This window comes from Paralichthys olivaceus, chromosome 17 (assembly GCF_024713975.1).
Source record: "Paralichthys olivaceus isolate ysfri-2021 chromosome 17, ASM2471397v2, whole genome shotgun sequence".
Taxonomy (NCBI): domain Eukaryota; kingdom Metazoa; phylum Chordata; class Actinopteri; order Pleuronectiformes; family Paralichthyidae; genus Paralichthys; species Paralichthys olivaceus.
This window is the reverse complement of record NC_091109.1, coordinates 5,468,937-5,479,759: the sequence shown is the minus strand read 5'-3', so window position 1 is coordinate 5,479,759 and position 10,823 is coordinate 5,468,937. Positions and strand designations below refer to the sequence as shown.

At 43.6% G+C, this 10,823-nt stretch overlaps 2 protein-coding genes across 4 annotated transcripts in view; one reads left to right on the top strand and one right to left on the bottom strand.

Annotated features, from left to right (window-relative positions):
- Window positions 1-346: 346 nt before the first annotated feature.
- On the bottom strand, window positions 347-6,130 carry gdap1 (ganglioside induced differentiation associated protein 1). Of its 3 annotated transcripts, none has more exons than XM_069512877.1 (6): window positions 5,998-6,130; window positions 3,474-3,666; window positions 2,823-2,996; window positions 2,374-2,468; window positions 1,570-1,684; window positions 347-1,457 (listed from the first exon to the last, which is right to left on the bottom strand). In XM_069512877.1, exons 1-6 carry the CDS (start codon window positions 6,040-6,042, stop codon window positions 1,105-1,107), a joined length of 975 nt encoding a protein of 324 aa, XP_069368978.1. In that variant the 5' UTR covers window positions 6,043-6,130; the 3' UTR covers window positions 347-1,104. The 3 variants fall into 3 exon arrangements, with proteins under 3 accessions (XP_069368978.1, XP_019962588.2, XP_069368980.1); XM_020107029.2 differs by lacking the exon at window positions 5,998-6,130 and adding an exon at window positions 4,241-4,444; XM_069512879.1 differs by lacking the exon at window positions 5,998-6,130 and adding an exon at window positions 3,193-3,235 and having other exon boundaries at window positions 3,474-3,665.
- A 24-nt stretch (window positions 6,131-6,154) lies between these two features.
- Window positions 6,155-10,823, top strand: part of jph1a (junctophilin 1a) — a 28,259-nt gene continuing 23,590 nt past the window's right edge. The window contains exons 1-2 of the mRNA XM_069512876.1: window positions 6,155-6,533; window positions 8,985-9,753. Coding sequence (XP_069368977.1) covers window positions 6,155-6,533; window positions 8,985-9,753 — 1,148 coding nt within the window. The remainder of the gene's footprint in view (window positions 6,534-8,984; window positions 9,754-10,823) is intronic.

Below are 10,823 nucleotides of genomic sequence, written 5' to 3'. Positions count from 1 at the left end.
CACTAACCAGCCCCTCTGGACACTTCGAAACAAAGGCCAGTCTTTGTCGAGGGGTCTGGCATGTGTCTGTGTGTGAGCTCACGTGAGGGGGGGGGGGTTTAAAGCAAAAGACGAGCATATGTTAAATGTCAGTGTCGGCCATGGAGATTTTGACTGAGCAAACAAACTTCTGTAGATGCTGACTCGTTTCCAGAGTCTGGGAGATGTGATTAGCAGCCTTAAGATGTTTAGGCGTGGAATTTTTTAATGTTTGAAAACCTGTGTGATGTATGACGGAGTACTGAACAATGCTGAGTGGTGAATTTTTAATGCTGAAATCGACCTGATTGACAGAAAACACTGCAGCTTGTTTTGAAGCAGTTTATTCTCAGACAGGTGTTACATGATGGTCTAAAAATAAAATTAGAAAAGCAGTGAAATCAACGTTACACAGAGAATGTTTCAAGCAATTGTCCATCAGTCTTATAGTAAAACATGAGTGCAGCTGTGATAACAGAGCTCCTACACATGTAGACATGTTTGATTCCTGCTGGGCAGACTGGGTCACTGACTTCTGGTGTTTGCATGCAAATGTGCACGACAATGAAATAACAAATGGTAAAGTCAATAGATTAAGCTCCCTTGTAATTATTTCAGTGCACATAGAAACATTTTGCTCATTTACGATAAATCATGTTTACCATTACATAGCTTTTAATTGTTTTCAATGAAGTATGAAAATCTATTTATACTGGTTTATAATTGTTTAATATTATGATGGCGTGGCACATGGTCAAAGGTCTATGTATTTTCATTTTGTCAGAGAGGAACGGTACTTTCAGGTAATGTTATAAAAACAAACCGCTCATGGGGAAGAGACTCAAGTATCCTCAGCTTTAAAGCAAGAAGTGACCAAATTCATCTTCAGTCAAACCTTTGGTGTGGGAAATGAATAAAAGTGCATTTTGTGCAACCAGCAACAGAGAAAATAATAGATATGTGTAATTTTAATTTTATTTGTGTTAAATTTGTCTTTAAATGAATGCAACATTTCTTAAATTTAAATGTTTCTATACGTCCCACCCCCACATCAGTTCTGTCCCCAAACAAACACCACAACCTCCCTCAGCTAAAGGCAGTGAGCCTCTTCTTCATGTACAGAAAGGCCACGTATGTGGCTCCGCCCAGGAGGCCTATCAGGAGAGTGGTACCAACAATTACCGGTGCGTTCTTCCTGGCCACGCGAAACGCCACCGGCAGGACGGCAGATATCAGGATGTTGTTGACATGGCTTAAAACCCTCCTGAAGGCCGGGCGCTCCACCACACGCTCGTAGTATGTTTCCAGGTTGACACGGTTACCGTTGCCCCAGTAGCGACGGGAGAGGCCGAGGAACTTGAGGCGGTGTAAGGTTACTGCCAGAGAGACGTCAGCCATGCTGAAGAAGTCCCCACACAGCCAGAACTGAGTGCCTTCTTCTACAAGGGAAACACGGCACATTTAATTATTGTCATATTAATACAATGATTGATTATTGTGTATGATTATTGATGGTGCAGTGGTTACTAAGCAACACGATGATGTGGTGACCTGGTGTTTCTTCCACCCTCCTCTGAAGCTCTGTCTCCACCTGGTCCATCACACTCTCCAGTTCATCCAGAAGCTTCTTCAGGTACTTCATGTTGTCATGGTCAAACAACTTGGACTGCAGAAACATGATCACATATAAATACCTCAGTTCACAGCATTTTATCTCGATTAAAAATCACAGGAGAAAAGTCATGGTACACGTCAAACTGCTGAACCTACAAATGAAATGTTCTCTCATCTATCTGAACTACTCTTAGTACATACATGTATCTCAGTGCTACTTGGTGTTCAATTTATATTCATGTTAAAATCTAAATAACACATGAATTCAGATTTAAATGTGGGATTTAAATGGCAGAAGCTGAGTAATTGATTAGCAGGGTTTTATTTTCCATCATTATTCTTTTATCGCTATTTAGCTGCAGCCTCGTTTACTTAGAAGGTGGAATAACAAATACGGTGGTTCATCAAAACAGATGTTTTCCAATTACAGAAAACAGCTGGGGAACAAGTCAGTTTTAGATGTTGCTAAAGTCGCTATACTCCCACACTGCTCACTTTTCTGTTGCCTGATTAAATTAAGTTCACAGAATAGGTTGATAAACAGAGTAGTTACCACGACGTGGGCTTTTGTTTTAGCTCTATTACTTGAATTTTACATGATGTTTTGATGGTAATTATGTATTTTTATACATTGTTTACATTATGAAACAAATGCCACTTTCTGTTTTATGTAAATATACAAAATACATAAAACAACCTACAGTTGTTCATACTTGCCACTCTACTCATTAAATAACTTACTTTTATGCGCCTCTGTTTTGCAACATAAGCATCTTTCAGCTCTGGATTCTGCTCGGCCAGTTTTTTCAGCTCTGACTGTGTGTTTCCAATCTGTGCTGTCACACAAAAACATAAAACCAGGTCAGACATGATGAGACACACTTCAGTAACAGTGAAAATCAATATTCTCTCATAGAAACCTCTGGTTTAATGCAAACAGCTTCCTCTTTTAAGTAGAGTTATGTATGTGACATACAAAAATCTGAGATCTTCCAGAGCCTACATGACAGGAAATGAGCTCCCTGAGAAATACTTCCAACACTTTTTGAATCGATGCCTTAAAATGTGTGGCTGTTGTGTGGGTAAAACAGATTCTAAACCTTACTCCCTAACAACCAACACTGTGGATAAACATAATATAACATCATAGCTTGTAAATTGTTACCAGGGTGCCTCTCTTTGTGTCTTACATCGGATGCACGTAGCAGCATAGGCTGGTATGTGCGAGTCCACTGTGATCTCAGGGTGGAGGATGCAGCCGTGGGTATAGGCATCCATCTGTAGTGAGTCCAGCAGCTCTCTGTAGTGCTGCACCCTGTGGTAGTATGTGCTTCCCTCTTCAGGTACCAGCTTGGGAGTTCCCTCTGTGAAAATCCATGAAAACGAAGGAGCAATGATGTAAAAGTGTGAAACAGAACAGAATCAAAGGGATTTCTACTGCAGACGATAGAAATCTTGGTATTTTTTGGGGTGTAAGCTTGTTAAAGGAGGATTTAGAAAAGATTGGGGTGATGAAAAGGAAATGTGATATTTTCAGTATCTTAAAATATCCATGCTTACCATATTTTGTCCCCTGTGAGGTGACTGGACCCTTAGAACAAAGCTATCATGGATCAGTGCGAACCAAGAAAAAAATGAATCAATGAAAGAAAATTATAGAAAGGCATGATGCAAAATTAAGAACAAATCAAAACAACAAAATGATATTTATAAACCAAAAATAACAGAAAGAAAAAGAAGGAATCACTGGATGAAAATAAATAAGCAATGAAGTCTTAAAGTGCATTAAACAGTCGGTTACTGAGAGTGTGCAGCTGTGAAGAGTCTTTATTTAATCTCACCATTGTTAAAGTTGTGCTCCAGATAATCCATGATCTGTGTCGGGTCACAGATAACGTTGTCATCGTGGACTAAGACGGGCACTTCACCTGTTGGATTCAGACGCATGAACCAGGGCTCGTTGTGCTCACTGAGCGGCAGACTCACATTGTACTCCTGACACTGCAAACCTTTCTCTGCTATGGCCAGACGCACCTGAAACACATCAACTCTGTTTGACTGCAGCAGAGGTTTAAATATCTGAGTGAAACTCAGATTTGTTACAGTCATCAATCTATACATGACTGATCTACAATCAAATCTTGTATTATTTCTGCACCTTTTGTTGCCATGACTTTGCACCAGAGTGTTCAATTAAAACATCAACGAACGGTGACTGTGAATTTACTAAAATGCTGCTCTTGCTCTTTTTGCTACGTCGGTCGAAGCACTTTGTAAACCTTGTTTTTTAAGGTTAAATATAAATAAAGGTAATCATCATCGTTATTATTATATACTGCAGTCCTGATTTCACTATCTGTCTCCTCTCCCACTGAACTGTGATGCTGAAACATTCCCTTCTGGATCAGGAAGGTAAACACTGTCTGTGCTTCCTCGATGAACAGTGATGAAGTGTGCTGCAGGTCAGTGTTATTATCATACTATCATCATGAATCCTCAGGTACAGATGATGTGTGTGTGACATGAGTCTACAGATCTCATCCACTCCATCACATCCATTTTCTCAGAGTAGGAGCTGTCCACCGAGCTGTGGTGCTGAACCTCTCACCTTCTGAGAATTAAAAGACTGAGTCCAGTGATAAAGCGTCAGCTTGGACTCATGTTGTCTCTCAGGTGTGTCTCCTTCCGGCTGCTCAACAGAGTCCAGTCCCGACTCTTCTTCTATCAGAGCTGTTTTCTCATCCTGAGCTACAGAACCGCTTTCAGACGCCATTTTATTTGTTAGTATCATATTAGGGGACAAGTGAGGACGGAGCAGCAGGTCACGGTGAACCGAGTGCTCCCCCTACAGACTCGGAGTGTAACGTGAAACTGCTTTCTACAGACTTTTTTTTATTGAGAACAAACTATTTGGAAATAAAAATGCTTTTATTTCACAGTATATTGTCACAGTGAAGCTGTTTTTGTTTGTATAAGTGATAAAATGAGTTTAAACCTTCACCCTCTGTTGATCTTTTTCTTTTTTCCCTTCTGTTCTCCCTTCTCTCTTTTCCCTGTTTTTCGTTGTTGTTGTCTAATAGATACGACTGTAAACGTAGATAATCAGTAGTAGATTAAATCTGTTTTACCCATAGTTCAATCTGATTAAAATTTATTTTACTAATAACCATTACATAGTATATGTGTTGAGTATGTTACCTAGATTACTACTGATGAATACACGTTTCTAAACGTATATAATGCATGATTATAACATTAATAGGATATTTTTGATGTAAGAAACAAACACAACAAATTATTGTTGATAATTTCTATAACTTTACATGATGAAATGTCTCCTTGGTTATGCAGTACGTGTATTTGTACAGCAGAGGTCGCTCTGAGGTATTTCTTTAAGCAGTAGGCTTCTGTCGGTGAAGGATACACCTAGTTTATAGTTTACAGTACAGTACATAGTACATAGTTTACGGCTAGTAACAACACAAGTTCCATCTGAAACTTATAACTGTAACAAATGAAACTGAAGTGAGGAAACTTTGTAATTCTACATGTGCAGTTTAGAGGAGGAATTATTTGACTACTGACTTAAGTCTTGACTGAAATGTAAATAATTGCCCAGCAAACATGATGCATGCACTGCGAACAAAATTAGTTTGGGGTTTTATGAATGAATTCTAACAACACGATCAATCAAGAAATAAAAAAAAATAGGCCTAGAATCAGCTATTCAATACAATTATTTGGTATGTGAATATAAAATACAATAATGCAACAGATATATCATGGGTGTTAATATATAAAAAAAAATTCATAAAATCACAATTGATAATCACAAACACTCTTATTCTGTTATGGTAAATGTGGGAGCATCCATAATAATAATAACAATACAAATTATAATATTATTATAGATTATATATTATATTAGAGGGGGAGGTAGGATGAGAGGGAGAGGTAGGGTGGGAGAGAGAGAGAGAGGGAGAAGTTGAGTGGGGGAGAGAGAGAGAATGGTGGGAGAGAGGGGGAGAGGAAGGTAGGGGTGGGGGGGAGAGAGAGGGAGTGACATATAGGTGGGAGAGAAAGAGACAGAGAGGTATGTTGGGAGAAGGAGCGAGAGAGAGAGAGTGGGAGATAGTGGGAGATAGGGAGAGGGTGGGAGGTCCCGGTGTTGTGACGTTGTCATTGGCTCGGTGTGTCTCTTCAGCTCGGACTCGCCTCTCTCTCTCTCCCTCTGTGATCAGTGGGTGAGAGGGGGGAGACGAGCAGCACACAGCGGTCTACCTCCGGTGCTCCTCCGGTAAACGACGCCCACCGTTCATACCTCCACACATGCCTTCCCCCACATGTCAGCCTCCGTGTCCTCACCCTCCTGTTGTTCACTATCACTCTTTTTATCCCTCTAGTCATCATCGTCTCGTCGGCTCGTCCTGTCTTCACACCGCCGGTCCTGGAGCCCCTCGCCTCGGTCCTGGAGACGCCTGAGTCCGCAGCATCGGCTTCTATCTGCAGCCTTGTTATCTGAATGACGGGCGGAAGGTTTGACTTCGACGACGGTGGCACTTACTGCGGGGGGTGGGAGGATGGCAAAGCCCACGGACACGGCATCTGCACCGGACCCAAGGGCCAGGGCGAGTACGCCGGATCCTGGTCGCACGGCTTCGAGATAGTCGGGGTGTACACCTGGCCCAGCGGGAACACCTACAGGGGCTACTGGTCCCAGGGGAAGCGGCACGGGCTTGGGGTGGAGAACAAGGGGAAGTGGGTGTACCGCGGGGAGTGGAGTCACGGGTTTAAGGGTCGCTACGGGATCCGGCAGAGCCACAACACACCTGCCCGGTACGACGGCACCTGGAGCAACGGGCTGCAGGATGGATATGGGATCGAAACTTATGGTGATGGAGGTAAAGAGCACTTCTTATAGGTGTGTGTGTGTGTGTGTGTGTCGCTTTAACTGCTGTGGCTGGTGATGGTGCGTGTGTGTGTGTGTGTGTGTGCGTGTGTGATGCAGCCTGCGAGTGAGGAGGATGCTCAGACTCCAACAAACACATCAGCGCATGAATCTCCATCTGATGTGATGTGAGTTGATGCTGAGATTGCGCACTGCGGTCAAGATTCATCATGCACCTCAAAATAAAACAATAATTTATAACTCCACTGGGGAGAACTTGTCTGGTACCAGGTTCCTCTCTGATTCCATCATCATTTGGCAACAACCGGTTGCTCCTCTCATGACCAGCACCTCCTCTAGAAGGAGTTTCACAGCAAATCCCCTGCCTCTCTTATCGTTTTCACATCTGAACCTTCACCTGTCATGAAGAGTCATCATTCGGTGTCTCTTTCCAATCAAAAGCAACTGGTTTTCTTAGATTAGATTTTCTTCAGAAAGTACAACTGTTGGTGCCAAATCAGCCACTGTCAGGACTGCAATCCTTGTTTGGATGCAAAGGGAAATATTAATCTCAATGGATGCAACATCCAGTGTTAAATAACTCAATCTCAAACTCTAGATAAACAATTTATGCTAACGTAATCAAAATTTGGGCATTGCATCGTTCTATTTAGCCTTGTTGAGTCATGCACCGGACACACTCTTGGACTAGCCATAATCGAGAGGTCAGCAAAAGGCTAATCCCAAAGCTTTGACCTTTCTCGTTGACGCTGGTGTGTTCGGAGTGATTGGGTTTTGTCTCGGGTCCAGAGTCTGAACAAGAGAAGTAACCCAGCGTCCCATTTAAACAAGGTAGCTTGTATATGATTCTGTTGAGCCATGTGTGTTCCATGGTGCCATTGCATCATCTTCACTAAAAGGTGCCTTATGGTGCAGAATAAATGCCATCTATCAACAATTTGTTCACTGTCAGACGTAATCACAATTCAGGCTCCACATCTGTCTGTTAAGCCACGAAAAGTCACCCACTGGACACACTTTTGCGAGGGGTCAGTTGAAGACCCAATCACAGACCTTTGACCTCACTCATTGACGTTGATGTGTTCATAGATTGGATTCTGATCAAGGAGAGAAGATCTTGCGAGGGATTCCACAGAGCTGCTGTGTATTCCATGGTGTCATTGCATGTGTAAATCGTTAAGCATCATCCCCACTAACAGACGCCTTATGGTGCAGAGTAAATGCCTCACATATGATGGTTGCAGAGGGCCGGCCTTGGGAAATCAGCTGACCCTAGAGGATCTACAGAACATCTGGCCGTCTGACCCAGCAACATCCTGATAACTTGATCTGCAGGGTCACAGAATTGAACCGCAGCGCAGAGCCAGCCTGTTAATCTCATACTGTTTATCCATCTAAATGCCTACCCGGGCTGGTATATCATTTTACGCTAGAATCTCACCATAATGGCATACTTCGCCGTGCTGGTCAATGAGATGAGAGCGCTCGATTAAAACGCCTTCCTTTTTATTAGGATCAGCATTGTAATATGATGCTCTGAAGAAGCTACAGTAGGGCAGCACACGCTCATTGGGCTCAGCAGCACCAAATGGGATTAATGAAGTATTTCTCTCATTATGTGACTCATAGCAATTCCCTGTCGTCAGAGGCGAACGGATGGTGGTGAATGTGCCTACTGTCAGTGGGGGAGTTAGTGGCCGCCTGAAAATAGGCTCCTAGCTGAGTGATTCACATTCATCCCAAGTGATCCTCAGTACCAGTTCCTTAATCAAATCTCTGTGATTGAGTTAGTTATGCTCACGGCTCCGGATCTGAGGGGAAGGAGAGAAAACATTTCATTAGTTGACATAATCTGCTCCCTTACAGCAAGGCTGCTATGCTCCCTTATGTATTAGCTGATACAGAGAATATCAGGCCGACCAATTGCACAACAGGAATCAGACAAATCGTTCTCATTTTAACCGAGATGGAAATGTTACGCTGATATGATTCTAAAGCTTTTGAGGACAGGTTAAGCTGTGTGCACCATCTTCTATGATTTGAATTTCCAGTCTTTCTCAGAGAGTTTGTAAAATCCCAGACTACAGACGTGTTCCTGGCTTATACAGAATTTCATTTAGATAAAAGACTCTTTTTTGGAATTAGGCCCAGTGAGACAGACGGTAACCACAAGCAAACTCACACTCACAAGCAGGACTTTGAAAACACTTTGTCCTTGGTTAGATTATACTGTAGCTTTGAATTTGGAACAAATTAAGTTCGGATAATATTACTTCTCCAGGCTTTGATGGAATTATTCGCAATTTATTGACATAAGCAACATGTCACAAGTGGACAGTGCTTCTTTTAAAGGGGCCATGCACTAAAAATGTTTGGAACCACCACTTCAGAAATGTACAGTAATTCCCTATGACTCACTGACCCATGTCACCTGTTCCTTCAGGTACCTATCAAGGCCAATGGATGGGCGGTATGCGGCATGGCTATGGCGTGCGTCAGAGTGTTCCCTATGGCATGGCCACCGTTATCAAATCCCCTCTCCGTACATCCCTGGCCTCACTGCGCTCCGAACAGAGTAACGGAACGGTTCTCCAGGACCTCTCCTCCCCTGCAGACACACCTACAGGCAGTCGCGGCGGCTTCGTCCTCAACTTCCACTCAGACAGCGAGGTCGTCACCGGCAAGAAGAAGGGCCTGTTCCGCCGGGGTTCGCTCTTCGGCAGCCTCAGGCAGCTGCGCAAGTCGGACTCTCGGACCTCTATCTCCAGCAAGCGCAGCTCCGCGAGAAGCGACGCCACCATGAGCCGCATCAGCTCCAGCGACGCCAACTCCACCATATCCATCGGTGATGGCGAGCTGCCAGACGAGGACCTACCTCTGGAGGACCATGTGGACGCCACCACAACCGAGACCTACATGGGCGAATGGAAGAATGACAAACGCAATGGATTTGGTGTTTCGGAGAGATCCAATGGGATGAAGTATGAGGGAGAATGGCTTAACAACAAGCGCCACGGTTACGGGTGCACGGTTTTCCCAGACAGCACCAAAGAAGAAGGGAAGTACAAAAATAACGTGCTGGTGCGTGGAATACGGAAGCAGTTGATTCCTCTTAAAAACCCCAAAACCAAAGAGAAGGTGGATCGGGCTGTGGAGGGGGCACAGAGGGCTGCAGCCATCGCCAGGAGTAAAGTGGAAATAGCAGCCTCCAGGTACTGTGTTTATGTGTGTTTATTCATGCTTCTGTGTGCATATGGGTGTGTATTGTGTCAACACAACAAAAAGACAAGCCGGACATCCTCAGGCATTTATTTTCTCTGTCAAAGAGACCAAGCAGTGGCCTGTTTGACAAATTTCTCCTGGTCTGATTGTAAGTGGAGTCGCATCACAACAGCTCCGACCTTTATTCATCACCAACAGTCAAGGCTTTTGTGTAGCCGCTGTGATCGTCCCGGAAAAGGTTCTGTTTCTATTTTCTATTCTCTGCTCATATCTTTCATTCCCAGGGAGAGGGGTCAGGCATCTTGTGTGCGTGTGTGTGTGAGAGAGAGAGATTTGTGTGTCCGAGAGTTCATGTGCGTGAGCTGTATAGCCATACCCCCACTCGAGCCAAGTGAGTCTCGTGTGCCCAATAACGATACCTGCTCCCCCTGCCAAGCTTTGCTCTGATGTGGCATCTGCTCTTTAACAGGTGGATGAGACGTGACCTTTTCATTTAAAGCCGCCCCCCCCTACTGGGACACAGTTCAGGGTACGCAGCATCGCTTTGACATCCTCTGGTTTCAGTGCATCAGGGAATTATTAAACTGAAGACTGTCAGGGTGTGTACAAGCTGTGAAAAGGTCTCTATGCAATCATGCGCTATTTGATTTTCTTTTCCACGCTCACATGCATTTGCATTTATGAAAATATAAAACTCAAAAGTACACAAAGAAACTTAGCTGCAGGGCTCTGAAACTATCATTGATCATCTTAGCCTTTAATACTTCATATAATTAAACCGGCCTTAGTGTCTGGAGCATGCTAGCAGCTCAGTGAGGGTGTACTCATGCACAGCAGGGCTTTGAGCTAAGTGCTAACATCAGCATGTAAACACCTTCACAGTAATATACTGCTAACATGCCGATGGCTAACTGATACGGTATGACTTTTACCATGTTCTAGTTTTATGTGTTAGTATGATGCTAACACGAGCTGATGATTGGTCATCAAACCGTCAGGCAAATTGACTAGATGATGGCACGAAATGAAAGTTATCACAAGTCGCCCTTTTGCATCTGTT

Coding starts and splice junctions, on each gene's coding strand:
- gdap1 (XM_020107029.2), bottom strand. CDS start 4,423: ATGATACTAACAAATAAAATGGCGTCTGAAAGCGGTTCTGTAGCTCAG. Junction 2,469..2,822: donor TGCTGCTACGTGCATCCGAT/GTAAGACACAAA, acceptor TTTGTGTGACAG/CACAGATTGGAAACACACAG. Junction 1,458..1,569: donor GAGGGTGGAAGAAACACCAG/GTCACCACATCA, acceptor TTTCCCTTGTAG/AAGAAGGCACTCAGTTCTGG.